The sequence below is a fragment of the Pipistrellus hanaki genome (assembly GCF_964339955.1).
Source record: "Pipistrellus hanaki genome assembly, chromosome: 4".
Classification (NCBI taxonomy): domain Eukaryota; kingdom Metazoa; phylum Chordata; class Mammalia; order Chiroptera; family Vespertilionidae; genus Pipistrellus; species Pipistrellus hanaki.
In genome coordinates this window covers 92,040,030-92,062,508 of record NC_140506.1, presented here as the reverse complement: position 1 = coordinate 92,062,508, position 22,479 = coordinate 92,040,030, and the positions used below count along the sequence as shown (strand labels likewise).

At 51.3% G+C, this 22,479-nt stretch overlaps 1 protein-coding gene across 9 annotated transcripts in view; it reads right to left on the bottom strand.

The window, feature by feature from the left end:
* Positions 1-12,598: 12,598 nt before the first annotated feature.
* The window catches only part of LOC311621298 (mastin-like), a 59,380-nt gene continuing 49,499 nt past the window's right edge, over positions 12,599-22,479 (bottom strand). For 6 of the 9 annotated variants that reach the window (XM_084881226.1, XM_084881227.1, XM_084881232.1 and 3 more), the window contains 6 exons: positions 17,868-17,908; positions 14,991-15,051; positions 14,628-14,808; positions 14,131-14,402; positions 13,130-13,266; positions 12,599-13,044 (listed from right to left, as the gene is read on the bottom strand). In XM_084881226.1, the coding sequence (XP_084737352.1) occupies positions 12,880-13,044; positions 13,130-13,266; positions 14,131-14,402; positions 14,628-14,808; positions 14,991-15,051; positions 17,868-17,908 (857 nt within the window). In that variant the 3' untranslated portion in view covers positions 12,599-12,879. Of the gene's footprint in view, positions 13,045-13,129; positions 13,267-14,130; positions 14,403-14,627; positions 14,809-14,990; positions 15,052-15,438; positions 17,454-17,867; positions 17,909-18,962; positions 22,478-22,479 lie in introns of those variants that run through there. The other 3 variants (XM_084881229.1, XM_084881228.1, XM_084881234.1) reach the window with 3 other exon arrangements.

The following is a 22,479-nucleotide window of genomic DNA, read 5'->3' as shown; positions in this document are numbered from 1 at the left end:
TAGTTCTAACATTGTGCACAGATGGCCTTGGGAGTTCTGTGTACACTGCCATGTTGTTCCTGGTAGGCTCGTCCCCTCCCCCCTGATCCTCACTTCTTTTGTGTGTTTCTGGTCGCTGTGTGCTGCCCTGAGTCACCGGCACTGTCTGGGCCTCTCTGTTCATCATCCCTCATTCAGGGGCCTGGTTGCCAGCATACCCCCAAACCCTACAAGCAGGACGTTTGCTGAGGGCTCTGGGAAAGCCACCGTTATTGTTTAAAGAAGTCACCTATGGCCCAAGTTTGCTAAGAGTTTCATCACAAACTATGGTTGAATTTATCAACTAAAATAAAATTACTTTTCCATATCTATTGAGATTATCTCATGGCTTTTATCATCTATTTCTGCTCCGTTAATGTGGTATATTGCACTAATTGGTGCTAAACCATGGTGGTTCAGACCTTCCTGGGTTCTTTGATAATTATTTTACACATTAAAAGTTGGCTTGACAATGTTTTACTTTGTGTTTCTTCATTCTATGTTCATAATGGAAAGTGGCCTAAAACTTTCTTTTATTCTCTGTGCCTGGTTCTGATCTCCAGACAGGGTGCCAGTATATTCCCTGGAAGATCCATCGGACCTTGAAGGCTCAATGTCATTCTCCAGGAAGCCATGCTGTGCTGTAACTCTCCTGTGTTTTCCTTTATATTTTAGTTCTGGGTAGATGTTCACCCACCCAGAAGCAGGCCTCTCATGATTTTCAGTCTGGTCCCACTTCCTTTTCTTCAAATCCGTTCCCAATAGTTATACTTTCCAAAAATCTGTCCATTTCACCTGAGGGCAAATTTATCTAATGTGGTTGTTCATACTAACATTTTTAAATAATTAAAAATCTCTGCCTGTCCATGTTTCTGTTAATCTTTTTATTACTAATACTAGAGGCCTGGTGCACCAAATTGGTGCTCAGGGTGCGAGGGGTATCCCTCAGCTGGACCTGCACCCTCTCCAATCTGGGACCCTTCAGGGGTTGTCTGACTGCAGCATTTCTGATTGATTGCAAGATCAGGCCTAAAAGGGCAGTCTAAACATCCTTCTCACAATCCCAGACTGCTGTATCCTAACCGCTCACTTGCCAGCCAGTCTGATTGCCCCCTAACTGCTCCCCTTCCGGACAGATCTTACCCCCACTACCTTCCCCTGCAGGCCTGGTCTCTCCCAAATGCCTCTTCAGCTGGCCTGGTGACCCCAACCCTCAACTGCCATTTCCTGTAGGCCTGGTTGCCCACAACTGCCCTCCCCTGCCAGCCATCTAGGCAGATATTTTGTGGTTCCCATCTTGTGGCTACCGTCTTGTGACAATGTCCCGCAAGGGTATCGTGGGAGGGCCTGACGCCACCTAGGCTTTTATTATATAGGATTATCTGTGCATCAGTTTTCCTACCTGATCAATCTTTCCAGAAGTTTGCTTATTTCATTAGATTTAAGGAACTCGCTTTTGTCTTTCCAACCCTAAAATTTCTTTATTATCTAGTTCAGGTGCTTCTTTTGTTTTAAATCACGCCTGACTTTCTTCCTTTAGTTTGCGGATCTTTTATTCTATTGCTTATGCTCTCTCTCTCAGTATCCTCTGACATCTTTTTTCTCATTTTTTTATTTCAACAGAACATTCTCTGTTCTATTTGTACTGAATCCAGAAAAGACTGGTCATTTCCTTCCTGTGCAAGCCACCACGTCCCTGTGAATATTAGGATGTGGTATTGTCACCTTTGTGAGTCATATATACTTTTTAATTTTCAATCTCACGTTTCTTTAGAAGTATATTTTTTAAATTTTCCAATGTAGGAGGGCTTGTGCCCATTTTGATATAAGTGTGAGAAAGCTTAAAATACCAATGTACCTGTTGTCTTCCAATACAAGGCACTGGAAGAGAACTCTGAGAAGAAGAAATTCAGGCTCAGTATTTGCGAGGATGTAAACAAAGGCAGAGAAATACATGTCCGGTGTCAGGAACAAAAGATGGGTAACAGGACGCCCCTCGTAAACTCAGACAGTGAACTTGTTGGCAACTGGCCTTGTCTCATGGTGTTCGCTGTGATCTGCTCCAGTCCAACGTCTATCAAAGTTATATGTGACCATATGTCTGCATGTATCAGAGCTACCCAATCCATGCAATAGGACAACCACACACACACACACACACACACTCACACACACGCACGCACGCACACGCGAGCGCATAAAATTACATATGCCCACGCACATGAAGATTATGATGCATGGCCGAAGCCAGTTTGGTTGAGTGGTAGAGCGTCGGTCTGCGGACTGAAAGGTCCCGGGTTCGATTCCGGTCAGGGGCATGTACATTGGTTGCCAGCACATCCCCGGTACGGGATGTGCAAGAGGCAGCTGGTCGATGTTTCTCTCTCATCAACATTTTCTAGCTCTCTATCTCTCTCCCTTCCTCTCTGTAAAAAATCAATAAAATATATAAATTTTAAAAAAAAGATTATGATGCATGGACACACCTGGAGGGCGGCCTTAGGAGGCTCCGGGGGCAGGGAGACCAGCCTGGTGCTGAAAACACAGTCATGGGTGGCAGTCTGCCTGTGGGGCCTTGTGCTTCCAGCCTTCTCTCCCAGCATGCCCTGGAGCCAGGGGGAGCAAGAGGCCACTGCAACTGTCACCTCTTCTGGCAAAACTGGTCACCTCAGGGGAAAGCAAACCAACTACCAACCAAGACACTGGGAACGTCCCACACAGAGGCTGCGGGAACATCCAGCTGTGCGGCCTGTGTGGTAGAAGCCCAGGTGATTCCAGTTAAGTATCCTACCCATTAGAACACAGTGGGTGCCAGGGTGGCTGGGCCTCCGGGAGGAGGGAGAGTGGGGAGCCAAGCAGGAGAAAGGCGGTGATGGTGGAGGTGGAGCTGGACAACCTGGGTGTCACACGCTGGCACCCGGCATATAAACAGAGGCCTCGATGTGGGAGGACAGCCACCAGGAGAGGTGCCAGGGAGCAGCACACAGAACTCGGGTCAGAGCCCCGGCGGGCACTGCGGAGAGGGGTGCTGCCTGGAAGCCATCACAAGTGCTGCCCTCATTGAGGAGCAAAGCTGTCCTGTGGACACAAAGCCGCGCTGGGGCCTGTGTCCCTCTGAACAATAGGCCAGAGTGAGGGACATTCAGTGTCATTGTCAGTGTGCTCACAGTTGTTCTGAGGTTTGGTGGGGCCCGAATGGGACAGCCAGTGACATGAATGAGAGCCTCCATGAGCCCTCCCTTGGAGAACCCAAGACCTCCATTGTGACAGGTGAGGAACCATGGATGCTGGCACAGTGCTGCCCACACAGCATCCCCACCCGCCCTGGCTCTTAGCTTCCACTGAGGTGTTGCACAATGGGGCTGTTAGGTAACAGAATCTGTGCCTTTTGCCCACCTGCCCTCAGCCTTCCCCTTTCAGGGCTCAGACACCCTCATCACAGTTTCGGCTTTGGTCCTGTCCCTGATGCCCACCCAGCCCCACCCCCTCTCTGGGCATCCATTCCTCTCACTCAGACCCAGCTCTCTGGGACTCCCAATGGCAGCCTGAGGCCAGAAGGACCCTTGCCAAGAGCAGGAGTGCAGGGCACTGCTCACCCACCTCCCACAAACAGCTGCTGGCCTGAATGCCCCTGTGCACTGTATCTCAGCATCCTTTTCTTATCTTTTTTAATTTATCCTAACCACAGGGTATTTTTTTCTATTACATTTTAGAGAGACTGGAAGGGAAGGGGTGGGAGGATAGAGAATATCAATCCATTGCCTTTTGCAGGCACCCCAACACGGGGCTGGGGATCAAACCTGCAACCAAGCACATGCTCTTGACTGGGAAGCAAACCCAGGCCTATTCGCTCTGTGGTCGGACACTCCAACCACTGAGCCAAACCAGCCAGGGCCCACACTGCTTTTTTAAAATTATTTACAGAATTACAGCACTTCATAAATATACAGATCATGAGAGCTTTGAGTTTCCCCTTCTTTAATTTTATCCCCTCCCCTCTACCCTCGCCCTTAGGGCCAGCACCCACTTACAAAAACGTTTTAGTTTTTAATTCCTAATAAGGGGTTCTGAATCTCTAAGAAGCCTCTGAAGTTGGAGGCTCTCAAACCATCTACAAACATGTTCTTTTTGTATTTTAAGGAATTTTTTTTCCAGATTCCTCTGTTTCTGTTATGCTGATGTTGAAAACCAAACAAGCCGACATTCAAACACACTCAGAGAATGGCCTCCCACCCCTCAAACCCCTTCCAAGTTCATGACTCTGTCCACACCACCTCTGTCCCTCTGCCCGGAGCCCCTTCCCCCAATACCCACCCTGCTCATGCTTCATGAGCTGGGCCAAGCAGCACAGCCCCATCAAATCCTCCCAGCAGGACCAGGCTGGGTCACGCCCTGTGTCCCTCTAGCTCTGTCTTCAGCACTCACCTCCACACCATGTCCCTCACTCACTGCAGTGCTGCGTTTATGTCCGTCCTCACCTCCCTGTGGGTTCCAGGAACCCGGGAACCCACTCAGTGTACTTCCCCTGAGACCTTGTCCATGCTGGGCACCTTTGATCAAGGATAACAAAGAACGTGAAGGAGGGAAGGAGAAGAGGAGGGAAGAGAATAAGAAGAAACAAGTAGGAAATAAGAGAGAGAGCATAGAAGATCAGAAAGAGAAAATAAAAAAGGCAGGGAAACGAGGGAGGGAAGGAAGAAAGGACAAGGAAAGTGGAGGGATGGAGGAAGGGACACTGGGACAAGCATAACCTATATAAGCTCCCAGAAATGCCATCATATGGAACTAAACCTTTGAAAATCTTCTCACACCCACACACGGAGGCCAGGGACACAGGACCTCTCAGTGAGGCCACAATGTGCCCTCAGTCAATGCCACGATGAGTCCATGCCGCCATCTGAGACCACGGTGTCGAGCTGGCTTTTCCAAGTTTAATGGGAATCAGAGGGTAAGCAGGAGGCCATGGGCACAGGACACTAACCTGGCCCACCCTTCTGTGAGAGACACCAGCCTTTAGAGCTGCTTCCTGTGCCTGCCACTCTAAGTCCAGGAGAGGTGGGTAACCCAGAGGGCAGGAGGCCGGTGTCACTGTGGAGAGTGAGACAATGGGTGAGGAGGTTGGGAGAAGGATGTTAAAATTGGGCTGAAACCGGTTTGGCTCACTGGTAGAGCGTCGGTCTACAGACTGAAAGGTCCCAGGTTCGATTCCGGTCAAGGGCATGTACATTGGCTATGGGCACATCCCTGGTGGGGGATGTGAAAGAGGTGGCTGGTTGATGTTTCTCTTTCATCAATGTTTCAGGCTCTCTATCTCTTTCCCTTCCTCTCTTTAAAAAAATCAATAAAATATATTTAAAAATATATTTTTTTTAAAAAAGATGTTAAAATTGGGAAATCAGCAGGGGTTTCAACAAAGAAGGTAGAGGGTCCCCCATCATGGGAATCCTGCCTGGCCTCATCTAGGATCCAGGGGGTGGAGGAACATACTTCCGGATCCAAGAAATATAGCTCATCACCCGGTCATACACCCCAGGGAAGTCGCGATGACCACAGAGGTATCTCCAGCTCACAATCCCTACCTGGACCCAGGTGCATTTCCAGCTGCACACCAGGGGTCCCCAGAATCTCCCTGTGGGGAGAGGAAGGTCTCAGTGAACATCTCCACATGGGCTTCTACATGGAGCTTCTGAGTCCAGAAGCTCTGCTCTGGGAGGGGACAGAGGACAGAGGATAGAGACAGGTGGGGTCTCCCCTGGCAGGAGTCCTGGCCCTCACTCCCAGCATACAGCATGTCCTCCTTGATAATCTGGTCAGCGTTGTTGGAAGAGTTCTGGTAGCGCTGATGACAGACTCTGTTCCCCTCAATGGGAATCATCACCTCCTGCAGCTGGTAGAGTCAGGACAGCGGAGCTATGGGGAGGGGCTGGCTGAGAACCAGGGCTAGTCCAACTTCTGCTCCTTCCCAAAAAGCAGGTACTCCTTCCCCTCTCTGGGCCACTCCCAGCCATCACTGGAAAGCACAGGAAGTCCCTCTGTGGGCCCTGACCCTCAGGTCTAGAAGCAGCTACACCTGGTCCTGGGACTTAGCCTCCCAGCAGCTATTAAGCCCATTTAGTTCTGGACTCAGCACTTCATCAGCCAGAGTCTGGTCTCCACATGCTTCAGGGTAGGCACTGAGGAGAGAGTGTTATCCCAGGATTTTTCTCCTTGAAAAGGAATGGATCAAGGACTCATCCCAGAGAAATGCATCACAACAGGAAGGAAACACTTCCGACCTGAAGAATTGGGTTTTCATTGTGATTTAGGGACCTGTGCACTGTGAGATCACCACAGGCCCTGCCTCTCGCTGCCAGACTGACTCAGGAGGACAATCAAGGTCCAAACACCCACACAGAACATGGGGAGGGCCCAGGCAGAGCCATAAGAGGGCCTGTAGGCCTGGCACAGTAAACACCTGTGTCCTCAGTGTCCATGAATCTGATCATGGAACCCCAGTTCTGCACACATTTGGGCTCAAAAGGAAATCCCCCCTCTAATAACCAAATGTAGCATTTGCACATGGCCCAGAAATTCTTCTTTCAGTTTATACCACATGTGTCAAACACAAGGCCCGCGGGCCAAATCCAGCCCGCCAGGCCTTGCAATGTGGCCCGCACCGTGCTGTCATCACTGCACTCCGCTGTCAGTTTATGACATTGTCAGTTTATGAGTGTTCAGTAAACCATTCGGACCGTGATTTAGGCTGGATTTTAGATTTTGGCCCCTTCTCTGATTGAGTTCGACACCCCTAGTTTATACAGAAAAGAATTGAAAACAGGGATCCAAGATGGTGACAGAGTACGTGGAAGGTACACTCACCTCCTCCCAGGATCAAATTGCAATTACAACTAAATTACAGACAATCAACCTAAATCACCAACTGGAGATTGGCTGAAAGGAAGTCTTATCATTAAGGACACATAGAAGAAGCCACATGAAGACGGGTAGGAAGGGTGGAGACACAGAAAGGTCTGGCATTGAGAGTCAGGAGGGACACCGCAGAGGCAAAGGTCCCCTCTAAGAAGGGAGGGTTCTCCACCCCCTTCTGTGTTCCCCACCTGGAACACCAGTGCCTGGAAGAGGAGCTACACAACATCTGGCTGTGAACATCAGTGGGGACTGCACTTGCCAGAGTGAGACAGGAAGACTGCTAGGAACCCAGATGCCCAATGCAAGGGCCAGTGCACAAACATGTCATTTACAGGTACTCACGTGTCCTGGAATGGACGGGAGTCACACGGGAAGAGATTGGGTTGTATGGCTTTGGGGAGGGGCTACAGGGGCAGCCTCCATTATCCAGGGCTTAGTCCCTCTCCCACATGCCCACAGATGCAATCTCTCCTGAGGTGAACACTCCCCTCCATAGGGCATCAAGCTGAGGAAATAGACTTACCCCCTGTTCACACACACACACACACACACATACACACACACAACCCCACACCCCTGCCCCTGCCTCCAGGCTCCCAGTGGTCCCGCCCTACCAAGCTCAAGCCCTGCAGGGGAGTCTGCTAGCTGCAACCAGCCTGGGTCCATACAGTCTTTCTCAGAGGCTCTTGAGGAGGTCTGAGCAGACTCCAGGGCTGTTGGAGACACACAGGGAGAGACTGAGTTGTGTGTCTCTGAGGTGAGGGCCATTTTCCCTAGGTCCCCCCACTAGCTACACTGTGTAGAGCCCTCCCTGCTCACTGACAAATCCTAATGTGCTAAGCCTGAGGAATTCTACTGGCCTCATCCTGACGATTTCCTGAGACCTTACCCCACTGCAAAGATGTGAAGACCCCAGGTGAGTATTGGGTGGTGGGTGGTGGGTGTTTGGTGGTGAATGACCTTGGTGTTCCCTGAGGCTTCTGTTGAGTGCTGTCACACCCACCACTGGCACTGAGTTTGAATATGTATCAACCTGATGAACACCACACACCCCAACCCAATGACTCATTGAGAAACTACCTCATGCAACTCAACTACAACAGCGGGGCTCACCTGACCCACACAACGGACATTCCTTGGGCATCTAGCTTAGCTGGAGGCTCGTTCAGTTGTCACAGAGCCAATGGCAACTGACAGGCAGAGGCAGATGTTGGGGTGCTTTGGGCCTTTTGTGTCCTGAAGCAGGTCTGGTATTACTGGGATTCAGCCTCAGTATGCATCTTGGCCCCTCCCATGTGAACCCAAGCCTAGCAGAGGGAGCCACCAACTGTGGAGCACTCTATAGCTTCTAAAAGGTAGCCCAGAATTGGTCACAGGCAGGGTCTGACATTGACCTGCACCAGAGTGCCTCCCCAGAGGCCCCACAACCAGCTCACAGCAGAGTACAACCCAATTAGCTCCACAAGCGGCACACTCAAAGGGAGATCTCTGCAGGCTCCTGACCCCCTGGGCACATTCTGCTTCATGGGGTGAGCCTACTCGCAGAAGCTCATACAGTGTGATCAGAATCAATACTCACAGTCATGGACCTCAACTGGATGGTCAACCCTACCTACCACAGGTCAACAACAATCAAGACTCAACTACAATAGCCAGGTTCACACAACCCACACCAAGGACATTCCTGGGCACCTAGCTTAGGGAATCAGGGAAAATGCACCACTGAGCCCCACAGGACATGTATCCCAAATAACCACCCTACCAAGACTAAGGACACAGCAGACCTACCTAACACAGAGAAACATATACAGAGAGACTGACAAAATGGGGAGACAAAGAAGCATGCCCCAAATGAAAGAACAGGAGAAATCCCCAGGAAAAGAACTAAATTAAGTGGAGACAAGCAATCTACCAGATACAGAGTTCAAAACAATGGTTCCAAAGATGCTCAAGGAACGTAGGGGATGATGAACTCAGTGAGGACTGCAATAAGGAGACAGTAAGCATTTAAAAAAGGGGCATAGAAACCATAAGAGAACACATGGTCAGAAATGAAAGATATGAGATTTGAAATGACTGCACTAGAATTAATAAATGCAGATTAGATGAAGCACAAAATCGAATCTACAGTTTCAATGACAAGCTGACAGAAAACACCTAATCAAAGAATGAAAAAAGAAAGAATTTTTAAAATGAGGATAGCTTAAGGGACCTCTGGGCCAGCCGGTGGTCCATGGACAACTGGTGGTCTGTGTGGTCCGAAAGGTTGGTGACCCCTGCTCTGGGACAACATAAAGCAAAAGTAGACATATGTTTATGAGTAGGCAAAATACAGAGTTTATTCTTGCATTTTTATTTATTAATTATTACACTATTTTCCATATAAACATCTATAAACCTTATTACCCCACCCTCTATGGACAATGAAATATTACTCGGCCATTAAATAAGAGAAATCTTGCCATTATGCTAAGTGAAATAACTCAGTCAGAGAAACACAAATACCACATGATTTCACCTCTGTGTGGAATCTAAAGAATAAAATAAACTAACAAAAGAGAAAAAGGGTCATAGAACAGGGAACAGATAGTGGTTGCCAGATGGGTGAAGGGTGGGGTTCTGAGTGAAATAGAAGAGGGGATTAAAAAATACACCTGGGTAGCTACAAAACAGTCACAGGGAATGTGAGTGCAGATTAGGGAATATAGTCACTAATACTATCACAGCCATGTATGCTGCCAGTAGGTATGGAACTATGAGGGGTGGGGGCACACTTTGTAAAGTATATGACTGTCCAACCACTGTGCAAACACCTGAAACTAATACAAAATAATACTGACTATAAACTGCAATGGGAACATGTTCTAAACGACTAGAGAACAGGTACTCTGGCGGTGCTTGAACAAACAAGGTTCACAGCAGCATGGCTGACAACAGCCAGAAGGGGGCGCCAGTCTCTCAGGCAGGAACAGACCACAAAACACTCCCTCCACCCAGTGGAGGTTACTAGTCCACAAAGAGAAATGAAGTTCTGACACAGGTTACAACATGGCTGGGCCTGGAAGGCATCATGCTAGGGAAAAGAAGACAAACACACGAAAGGCACAACCACACCTCCAGCGGCTGTCCTGTGTCTCCCTCCGCACACCCAGCAGGTCCCCCTGAGCCTCACCTCTGAGACTGCTGTAACCCCAGCTGCTCACCCAGCACATCTTCCTGTCAGGGACCTTCAGCGTGGCAGGTGGCAGGGGGGCCAGGCTGATACGCTCAGACAGTGTCCCAGGGGCCTCCAGTTTCAGCAGGGGGGATGTCCGCGCCCCCCTCTGCAGACAGGCTCTGGTTGACCTTGGGGTGGTGGACGACCTTACTCACATTTGTCAGGGTGTCATGGTCTTGGAGTTTCAGCTGCCCAACTTGAACCCTGAGGCCATAAGCCTCTACGTCCTTTCTGGGGGAGGGACCAGGAGCCTCTCAGAAGAGCCTTAGGGACTGGGCCAGTAGGGGCACAGCAGCAGGAGTGGGGCTCCCTGACAGTGGCTTTTCCCAGACCCAGGGCCCTGCCTACAGCCCACCACCCATCACCCCTCCGTGTGTGTCCCATCCCACCCCTGCCAGGGAGCCTCAGGCTGCATGGCTCACCGCTGGGTGCAGTGTGCTGCAGTCAGCACCCACAGGGGGTGGATGAGGGAACCCCACACACAAGTGCTGCCACAGCTCCAGCTCCTTATTGTACTGTCACACGCTGACCTGCCAAGGCCATCTGCCAGCGGGGGCATTGTGTGCCACCACAGTGCCACCCTGCTGCCTCCCTGAGCTGGGACCTGGGAACACAGGGGACAGGGCACGCCATCTTAGACCCCAACAGGGCCCCTCTCACTCAGTCTCCCCCAGGACGAACCAAGGAGTCCCACCTGAGTTGATGCTGAGGGGCCTGGGCAGCCTGAGCCGAAGATGGGGACAGGGAGTGAGGACTCACCTGGCAACAAGGCCATGGAGCCCCCTAGGCCTAGGAGGCTCAGGAACAGCAGCCACAGCATCTGTGGGAATGACAGGAGCCTGGCTGAGACAACCAAGGGCAGGGGACCTGTGTGTGAATGGAGAAGCAGGGGTGCAGGCAGGATCATCCTCACCTTGAGAGACTATTCTTGGGACCCTCTTTGCACCCCTTCTTCCCGTGCACAGAAAAGGGGAAGGTGGGGGCTCCCTGGGTGGGCCATGGGCAGAGAGAGCTTCTCCTCTCTCAGGCCCACCCCAGGTTGGGGGGGTCAGTCAGCAGGCATCAAGGAGCTGCTGATGGGCCCTGGTGCTGCCACTGCCACACCTGCCCCCTGGCTGTCACTGGGCAGCAGCCTGCTCTGGCTGCAGGGATCTCAGCCAGAAACACAGCCAGGCCGCGGCATGAGCAAGGAGAGCATACCAAGAGGAGCAGGCTTGTTTGCAGAAGTCCCGGAGCGCTGGGCCCAGGCAGGCAGAGCCCCAGAGCTGCTGCTGGGCCCCTAGAGCCACAGGGCAGCCCCTGAATCCGCTGAGCCCTGTGAGGCAGCGTGGAGCACGCCATCTGACTAGAGCATGCCCTCTTCCTGGCACATGGCCTGTGGGCACCCTCAATGCCCCCAGCAGAGGTCACGCACACTGCCCTCTGCTGGGGGCTCTCCTGAGCTGCACCGATACAGGCTTTCATGGGAACCATCAGGGAGAGGCACCTGGGAAGCAGGAGGAAAGAGCAGAGCTGGGCAGAGGGCAAGGCTGGAGCACAATGCAGGCTGATGCCCCCTAGACCAGCCCACGGGAGACCCAGTCCGAGGCCCCCACAGGACACAAGGCCAGCCCCTACCCTTCCTGCACAGCCAAGCAGGACCTGACAGGGTGGGGCAGCCAGAAGAGCTGCCAGGCCTCCCAGCCTCTGCCATCGAGTCCTGCCCTGAGGGGACCTGGCCCGCCTCTCCATCTGAGACAGAAGCTCCTCTGTCCTCTGGGAGCCCCTCTCACTGCCTGGGAGAAAGGATGGGCTTTGAGGAGCCTGAGAGGATGGTGCACTGCGGAGCTTCTCCAGCAGGGGCGCCAGCGCTGGGAGAGCAGCCTCTGGGAGGATGGCGTCCACCTCTCCATCCTCCTCTCTGGCAGCCTCCAACCAAGCAGGATCAGGCGCCAAGGGAGACTGAGGACAGGGGCAGAGAGAGAAAGTATAGGGCTTGTTCCAGGCCCCTGCAGGTTCTCCTGCTCAGGAGAAGCTCAGAATGTGAGACTGAGGTTCTGCATACAAATGGGACTGGACTTCATTTGGTCCAAGGAGGTGATCGAATTAGAAAATGATGATTTGGCTGCCATTGGGTCAGACAGAGCAGTGGTGACCATGGAAAACAATGCTTCCTGTTTGTATGCAGCCAAGTCCAAGTCCTTCAAAGCATCCATTCCACACTGACGAGGATGGAAGGAGGAAGAGGGAAGGTGTGGGCGGCTCTGGGAGCAGCCCTCAGGGCTGTGGTCTCCAGCCCCAGGCAGAACACTCCTCCTCCTTCCCAGACAAGAGAGCCCACCCATGTGGCCCTCTTCCACGCTGCAGCCATAATTGCCCATCCCCTGGTCCACCTTCCAGAGCCTGGTTCCCCATTAGGATGGACCACCCATGGCAGCCTGGCCCCGCCCACAAGTAAGTACACTCAGTCCAGAGCAGTTTTCGTGCAGTTTAATAAGCTACAGAGGGTGGGGAGGAGGCAGGATGCCGGCAGTGCCTCCCCTGACCTCAGACCACAGCCCTCCTCTCCCTTTTGCCTTCAGGGGGAGACAGACTGATGGAGGTGGCAGAGGCTGGAGGATCTCAGAGGGGCTGGAGTGGAGGAGGGCTCTAGGAGCAATGAAGAGCTGACATTGGGAAGGAGCAGTGAGGTCCTCAGACACCATGGAGAGCCTGTCTTCATCTCACATGGGCAGCATCCTTGCCCGGCCTCGGGCTCAAGGAGATGAGTTAATATGATGGTGGATCCAAGGCAAGTAGTATTTCACTTGGACATAGACTCCAGGTTCTCCGAAAAGACCGCACTTGTACCCTATACTCACCACCCCTACCTGGACCCAGGTGTTCCTCCATTTACAGACCAAAGGGCCCCCAGAGTCACCCTGTGGGAAAAAGAGACAGTCGGTCAATAATCAGGGTCCCTGCAGGCAGGAACAGTGGACGGAGGCCACAGTCTGGGGGTCTCACCTGGCAGGAGTTCTGGCCCCAGCCCCCCGCACACAGCATGTCGTCCTTGATAAGTTTGCCATATTGCTGCCTACAGGTCTCATCCGCCACAATGGGGACCTCCACCTCCTGCAGATTGTACGGCCACGGCAGCGGCTCTGTGAGAAGAAGCCCAGTGAGCCTGCTGTCCTGAGGGGGCAGCCAGTCACAAGCCACGAATTCTAGAACCTCAGACTGAGCCTCAGCGCCCCCAGGGGGACCCTGGGAGTCACCCAAGACCCCAGCTCTTCGAGTTCATTCTAGGCCAGTGGGCTGATAATCTCTAGGCTGACACTGGGGGCAACAAGATCAAAAAAAAAAAAAAAACCCAAAAATATATGTGGGAAAAATCAGAGCAAGTGCTTTCCCACGAGAAATGCAGAGTGAGCGGACCTCCTGTCAGATTTGACTTTGTCCATTTAACAGTGAATCCTGGAGCAGGTCACTGGAGTTCTCCCTCTTCCTCTCCATCCCTGAGGCGGGGGGGGGGGGGGGGGGGGACTCAGAGAGAACGGGACTCCCGGAAGGAAGCACAGAGTGAGGGAAACCAATGCCCTTGGCACCCTGGCCGGTGTTCTCAGTGGTTAGAGCACTGGCCCAAAGGGTCCCTGTTCTAATTCTTGGTCAATGGCAAGTATTTGGAATATAGGTTCAAACCCCAGCCCTGGTTAGGAAGGCAACTAAGAGATATGTCTTTCACATCCATGTTTCTCTCTCCACCTCCCTTCCACTCTCTCTAAAAATCAATGGAAAACACATCCTTGAAATTTAAAAAAAAAAAAAAAAAAAGCCCATGTCCATGCCTCACTCTTGCTACTTTGGTCCCTGCTCCTGAACAGAGTCCTCTCAGGCTGTGTGTCTCCTACACCCAAGGGAGATTCCAGAGGAACCCCACCTGCAGCCTCCTCTGTAAAGCATGCCCTTCTCCCACCCACCCAGGGCATCACCCTCAGTCTCCTCCTCCCACTCATTCTGGTTCTTACCTTCAGGACCAATCTTGCCCCAACCAGTCAACCAGCATCGGGTGCCTGGGGGGAATGCGGCGGAGGGTGGCTGGAGTCTGATCCACTTGACGAGCTTAGATGGTCGCACCGGGGTCCCCAGTTTGAGAAGCGCCACGTCCGCCCCACCTAGTGCTCCCTCTTCAGTCCTGTACTCAGGGTGGCGGATGATCCTAGACACTGGCACACTGTCAATCAATGAGGGTCTCACTTCTCCTAGTTGGACCTTGAAGTGCTGAGGGTCAGGATTTGTCCTAAGGACAGAGGCCAAAGGCTTCTGAGAGGCTGAAGCAGGAAGTGGGCCAGCCCCTCAGAACCCTGAGACCTCCCCTCTGTGGTGGGCAAGGGGAGCTCCAGGAAGCTGAATCCTGGTGGGGGATCTGTACCAACTCACCCCAGGAGCTGCCCACAGCACACATCACATGCCTGCCATGTTGTCCCTCACACCCACCCCAGGTGCTGGCAGAGGAGGGACTTACTCTTTAATGCAGTGGGCAGCAGTCAGCACCCACTGGGGGTCGATGAGGGAGCCCCCACAAATGAGACCCCAATAGAAGACAGTTTCATTCCAGAACCACAGGCCCGCCTGCCACGGCCATGCTCCCAAGGAAGCATCATGTCCCCCAACAACGACCACCTGCTCAGGCCTGGGGCCAGGATCTGGGGAAGCAGAGGAGGAGCCATCAGGGACCCAGGCACAGCTGCCTGGCACTCAGCATGGCCCCATCCTCAGTCCCTCCCACAGCCACCCTCAGGGGGATCTCCACCCCATCCCAGGGGTGGCCTCAGAGATGTTATAGTCAGGAGTTCGGAGACAAGCCAGGCCTGGGGTCAGCACCCACCTGAGGTCACAGATACAGAACCCCCCAGACAGGGGAGAGTCAGGAGCAGCAGCCACAGCATCTGCAGGGGGAGAAGGGAGAGCCAGTGAGGAAATCTGGGGCAGGGACCTGGGAATGGAGAGGATGGGCTTTGAGCAGTGTCCTCACCATGCCAGGCCTCTCTCCCTTCTGCTCCTGGACCCCTCTGAGCCCCTTTATGCTCCTGCCCAGACTGCCCCAAGGGGAAGCCAATCTCCTTTGGGATAGGGCATAGAAGGAGGAGGGGCTTATCCCTTCAGGGGGATAAGCGATGACCAGCAGACCAGCTATCAGACAGGAAATATGTGGGATCCTCTCTGAGAAGACACTCAGTATTGGTGCTGGAGCCCTAACTGGTTTGACTCAGTAAATAGAACATCAGGTTGCAGACTGAAGGGTCCCAGGTGTGATTCTCGTCAATGGCACCTACCTTGGTTGCAGGTTCTTGCAGAAGGCAAACAATCAATGGGTCACATCGATGTTTCTCTCTGTCTCTGCCTCTCCCACTCTCTCAAAAAATCAATGGAAAAATATCCTTGGGTAAGGATTCACACAAAAATAATAAGAAAAATATTGATGCGGAAATATTACATTTCAGTCGTAAGATGACAGTGTGTACATTAAAAAGAAAGAAATGAGATGCTTTGCATCATGCTGTACACTGAAGGGTTTCAGGTTCAATTCTGTCAGGCCACATACTACCTAGGTTGAGAATTCATTCACAGATCAGGACACATACAAGAGGCAACCGATCAATGCTTCTCACACCTCTCTCTCCCTTCCTCTCCCTAAAATCGATAAGCCTATCTTTGGGTAAATAATTAGTAAGTCACATGCTCTGAAACAAAACAGAGCAGGGCACGGATGGGGTGGGGGATGGCACCTGAGCCAAAAAGGGGGTGAAGGAAAGCAGCAGGCCAAGTGCTCCCTTGCCCCCTCCTTCTTGTGAAGCTCACAGTGCCCCCCAAAAAGGACAGACTAACTGGACCTGCAGACAGAGAAGGCCAGCAGCACCATGAGGTGGAGAAGGCAGCTGCCCTGGGGCCTTTGGAGGGAGTGGGACCTGATGGCACCTTGATAGTAGACTTCCAGCCTCCAACACTGGGACAGAATAAGGTTTTGTTTAAAGGCCTGAGTCTGTGGCATTTGTTACGGCCACTCCAGGACACTCAGGCCTCTGCTCAGCTGTCCTCATCCGTCCTTAGCATGATCAAGCTTTGTCAAAATGCAGGGCAGGGGTGGCCAGTCCAGGAACACCCAGACCCGGAGTGGCCAGGTCGGGAGAAGCCAGGCCCAGAGCAGCTGGGTTGGGAGCAGCCAGGCACAGAACAGCAGTAGCCAAGCCCGGAGCATCCAGGCCAGGAGCGGCCAGGCTTGGAGCAGCAGCAGCCAAATCTAGAGCAACTAGGTCGGGAGCAGCAGTGACCAGACCCGGAGCAGCTGGTTGTGGAACGAACCAGAACAACAGAGGCCAGGCCCGGAGCAGCCAGGCCCGGAACAGCTCGCTCCTCACCTGCCCCTGCCCCACGGCTGCCTCTCAGACATGGCTGGAAACTTTTGCGGGAACTTGAGGGTCTGCTGAATCAAGTGATGAAGTCTTAGATCTGGATGTGTTGAGTTAGTATAGCACTGGGGTGTTGATCTGTGAGTGCCTTGGTTGGGGCCTGGATGAGGCTGGTTGACCTATTTGGAAATGTCTTTTGTGTGAAGTGTATCATTGGGCATGTGGAGGTATTATTGACATAAGAAAATGCTAAGTAACTGATTTACTATCTGAAAAGGGATTTACTATCGGGGAAAGGAAGGGAGGAAGAGACTGAACATAAACTGTGCACCTATGGATGAGGACAATGGGGGATGGGGAGGGGGCAGAGGGTGGGGTGGGAACCTGGTGGAGGGGGGAAGAAATGAGGAACCTTTGTAATAATATGAACAATAAAGATTTATTTTAAAAAAATAAATAAATAAAACAGAAAAAAAATGCAGGGCAAAGGGTGTGAGAGGTGCCAATTTACTGCTAGTTCTCACCTCTTCTCACATCAATCCCGACACCCGCACATCGCTGGGAGCCAACTTCCCCTTTCACCCTCCCTGCTTTCTGCATGGAGGAGCTCTGTCCCCCAAGTCCAATCTCAGGATGAGGCTGGCCACCCGCCAGGCACAGGCTTTTCCTCCCTTTGACATTCTGAGAATCATTCTCCACCAAGCATGGGATAGGAGCAGACAATGCTCTGAGAGGAGAAGCAAGAGGAATTCCCACACTCCTGAACCAGGCCAAGTCCTCTCTTCCCTGTGAGCCCAGCGAGGAGACCACCAAGGGATGCGTTCCAACACTTAGGTGAGCTCGCATCCCTAGAAACCCATCATTCCCTCCTGGGGCCAGAGTCCCTGTCACCCTTGCTGAGATGCTGGTGTGTCCAGGGGCACCCAGAATCAGAATCCTCAGGGAACACTGGGGATCTCCACAGGAAAAAAAAAAAAAAAAAAAAAAAAAAAAAAAAAAAAAAAAAAAAAAAAAAACAGGTTCCAAAATGGCCAGGAGCCCCATGGTGGGGGGAGTGAGCACCGAGGAGGGAATGGGCTGGGCTCACAGAAACAGCAAGTCATTCAGGCCCGGGGCTAGACCATGGCTGATAAGAGGCGGGCTTCCTCCCCCCTGCCAGTGCTCTGGTCAGAGCCCCGACCTTTACCCACCTCAGCAGGGAATGTGGGTTTGGGACTGATTCCCAGGTCGGATGGCAGAAAAGCAAGTCACAGAGGAATCAGCTAGAAGCCACAGGCCCCAATGCCCAGCCTGATGCTGGACCCAGACTTCCCTCCCCCCGGCATCAGGCTGGGTGATAACAAGCTGGGCCATACCTGGGACAAAGACAGCACTGAATCAGCTCCAGCAGATCTGCCTGAAACACAGACAAGAGGTTTCAGGGTCATGGGAGGGAATCACGTGACTATCATTGGCAGATAATATGATTTCTACTCAGAAAAGCCAAAAGCCTCACTTGAAAATGTTTTAAGATGAAGGTTCCCAAGGTGTCTGCATGCAAGATAAATGTTTTAAACACAAATCAGGAGAAAAAGAAGCAGAAACTCATATGTTACTCTCAGTGTAGCTAATGCGAAGCCATGATGGTAAAGACTCCATTCACAGCCGGGTCCTTACATTCCGAATCAGAGTCTGTGACAACCACCAGCTTCCTTACAAGAAAACTCACACGAAATAAAATATCATTCAAGGTTAAAAAGAGACAGTGTCATCAAATATCAACTCTTCAAATCCCAATAGAATGTAAACTGCAGGCAAGTCTGGAACATCCAACATGACCCCAAAGTGTGTCTGGGGGGAAAAGCTGGTGGGGATGTCCCAGGAAGCCACAGGGCAGAAGGAGGCAAACTAGGCAACTGGTGCCAGAAGCTGTGGAAATGGGAACCCAGTGGCCTCCCAATGTAGTGGGGTGCCTGAATGGCCCGGCCGACCTGCCCATCCTCCTGGGCCCAGCCTAGGAGACAGCACAGCAGCAGACAAAGGCACGGTATCAACTCAAAGCAAAGAAGGAGGACCCGGCATCAGTGATGGCCGCTGAGAATAGATAGAGGGGAGGAAGAAGAGGGGTTTGGGGAGAAGTGCAGCCCACTGTTCTGGTGCTTGGTGTGAAGCTCCTCACTATGCAGGACACATGGAGGCAGGGCCACCTTGAACTTGAGGGTTCCAGGCAACTCAGATCTTGGCAGGGACTCCAGAGGGTCACCTGCACAGAGGAAGGTGGTGAGAGCCATGAGACTGGGAACAAGGTCACAACCCAGGCCCTCCTCTCCTCCTGCATTTGGGGCCACCCCAAGAGTAGGGGGAGCGATCCATCTCTAGAACCTTTGAGCCCAGAAAACCAGAGGACTAGCATCTGGGAAGTCCAGTTTTCTGCCCAGTCATCTTAGAACAGAATCAAATACTCCACAAACCAGCCAGTCGCTCTTCTTCTCTGTGTGTGGCCTTCAGTAACCAGTCCATCTCTGTCAGCTTGTTGCCATCTTACTTTAGGGCCGACACTGAGCTCAGCATCCACCCAAAGTCCCTGCTCTGTGCCCCCGTTTTCAACGCTGGCTTCCCATGGCCGGCCAGGCAGCAGCGTCCAGCTCCAAGGCCTGAATATAGAGTGGCCTCCTCAGGCCACACCTGGCTCCAGCTGCTGTGGGTAGGACTCCAAGAAGCCCACAATCAGAAGCTCCGCAGCCTCTACACAGGAAGCAGGGGTCAGGAAATCAAGGTCTGGAACTGAGATCCAGGGAGATAGGAAATGGGGAACTTGGTAGGTGGCAGAGCAGCAAGAAGTAGAGGTGCCCTCAGTGTCTCTTGTTGGGAGAAGGGGACTGGACACTAACAAACAAAAGGGAACAGGTTTGTGTTTCTGTGAGTTCCTTCTTCCAAGTCCTGACTGCGCCCCTGGAACCCGTGACTAAGCAGCCACCACCTCCATAGCGCCTCCTTCCTGGACCAATGACATGAAAGCCAAGGGCTGAGGGCAGGAGGAAGGGGCAGCACATAAGAGACTTCCATCAGTCCTCCTGGGGCAGAAGCAGGTGGAGGAAGGGAAATGGCAAACAAATGCCTGCTGAAGGGGCATGTTCCCATAGAGGGCCCTTCACACCACAGAGATGCTCAGGGTGTAGACCCCAACTCACCCAAAGAGAAACCAAGCAGGAGACTTACAAAGAACAGTGTTCCCTGGAAACCGGTTCAGTGAAATCAGGGAGGCACAGAGGTCACACAGCGTGGGCTTCAGTTTATGTGAACTTGTAACCAGAGCGCCAGTGGGTCCGGGCTGCCTGTCACTGCTTGAGCTCATTAAGCAGAAACAGGCTTGAATCATGTGGGAGTGTTTATTCCAGTCATGCTGGCAGGATGGGAGAGCAGCAGGTCAGCCAGAGAAATAGCTCTGTGGCCACCATCAGCCATTGCTTCTATTGGGTAGAGGGACAGAGATGTTGTGGGGAAGCAAGAATGACAGGCATGGGGAAGTGGGCACCAGGGCATCATTACAGGTTACACATCATGCAGGCTGGGGTGCCAGGGTCACTGAGGGTGGATGCCTCCAGGGACCAGGGACCAGTAACAGGTGATAGGGCTAGGGGCTGTACGTAGTGGGACTAGATTATCTCATCATGAGGTTGGAAATCTCTCCATTAATGATAGACAGTTCTCCAAACAAGAGGATGGACTGCATTCTGCTGTTGCCTTCCATGTCCGAGGGCTCACAACTCCCAGCCAGGTGAGAATGTGCTTTGTCACCAGAAAAGAGCAACCACAATTAACAGAGCATGATTAATATTTCTTATAAGTATAGCGCACCAAAGCACTTTTCTTTGATAAACATTAAAACAAATACAGTTGTTAACATTTTCATGGGATTCACACAACCTGGAGATTAGATATTATAACCTCATCGTTAAGATTTACTTATCGCAGACACTATTTACTCTTAATTCATAAATGAGTCCTCAAAAGAGGACTCATTTTTCTTCTCAAGAAACCACACACATCTAAACTTTATATAGAATTGTGTTCTTTTGACTCATGAACAAGAATCTTTGTCCAGAAAGCATCTTGATCTTAAAATGTTAAGGAGAATAAAACGGGGCAGAGAAAACTTACTGTGCTTAGCAGTTATCTTGCAGAAAGCCTGCAGCCTTGAGCATGGCATAGCCAACACAACCATTAGATCTGGCGATGGGAGGAATCAACAACCGGACCCTTTCATCAGCAGAAAGGTTTGAAGCCAGGAGAAGTTAGTAAAACCCTGCCTCCCCCTTCAGTCACTGCTGATTGCTTTTTCGGCCTGAGCCAACTGCACCAGGTACCTGAAATACAAGCTCTTTTGATACAGGATGGCCTCATATCATAGGTGAGTGATCTGGCCCACTGTGAACCCTTCAGATCTTATTCATCTTAAAATCAGGTGCAGAAACAGAAGACGCTGGGGAGGGGAGAGCCGAGACTACCTAGTGGCAGTCTAGCACTTTCTCAGTTCTTGTGTCAACAAAATACATTTCACTCACCCTGGCTGGTAGTAGTCATGGGCAATGTTATCTTACTGATTCCTCTTCTAAGTGGCCATTGGCAGTGGCTAGAACTCCTGTGGGATTTCAGCACTGAACCTGCATTGATCACGGGCAAAGCTGGCTCGCTGCACCTACATTAGTTCTAAAGTTGTGTGCAGATGGCCTTGGGAGTTCCGTGTACACTGCCATGTTGTTCCTGGTAGCCTCGTCCCCTCCTCCCTGATCCTCACTCCTTTTGTGTGTTTCTGGTTGCTGTGTGCTGCCTGGAGTCACCTGCACTATCTGGACCTCCCTGTCCACCATCCCTCATTCAGGGGCCGGACTGCTAGCGTACCCCCAACACCCACAAGCAGGTCGTTTGCCATAGGCTCTGGGAGAGCCACCCTTGTCATTTTAGAAAATCACCTATGGCCCAAACTATAGTTGAATTTATCAACCAAAATAAAATTATTTTTCCATATCTATTGAGATTATCACATGGCTTTTATCATCTATTTCTGCTCCGTTAATATGGCATATTGCACTAATTGGTGTTAAACGATATGTGGTTTAGACCTTGCTGAGTCTTTTGGTAATTATTTTACACCTTGAGAGTTGGTTTGACAATGTTTTACTTTGGGTTGGTTCATTCTATTGATATGTTCATAATGGAAAGTGGCCTGAAATTTTCCTTTATTCTCTGTGCCTGGTTCTGTGCTCCAGACAGTGTGCCATGGGGCTGCTTTCTTTCTGTTCCCTGAAGATCCCTTAGGCCTTGAAGGCTCAGTGTAATTCTCCAGGAAGCCATGCTGTGCTATAACTCTCCCATGTTTTCCTTTATATTTTACTTCTGGGTAGATGTTCACCACCCAGAAGCAGGCCTTTCCTGATTATCAATCTGGTCCTGCTTCCCTTTGTCCTAAAGTCAGTTCCTAGGGTTATACTTGCCTAAAAGTTGTCCATTTCACCTGAGGACAAATTTGTCTAATATGGTTGTTCATACTAACCTCTTCTGATTTTTAAACATCTCTGCCTGTCCATGTTTTTGTTTGTCTCTTTATTACTAATATTATTTATGCATCATTTTTCCTGCCTGATTGATCTTGCCAGAGGTTTGCCTAGTTCAGTGGTCAGCAAACTTCAGCTCGCGAGCCACATACAGCTCTTTGACCCCTTGAATTTTTAGCAAAGGCCAGCTAAGGAGTACCCTAATTAAGTTAATAACAATGTACCTACCTATGTAGTTTAAGTTTAAAAAATTTGGCTGTCAAAAGAAATTTCAATCGTTGTACTGCTGATATTTGGCTCTGTTGATTAATGAGTTTGCTGACCACTGGCCTACTTCATTAGATTTAAGGAACTCACCTTTGGCTTTGCAACCCTGTAATTTCTTTATTATCTAGTCCAGGTGCTTCTTTTATTTGTTTTATTTTTTTAATTT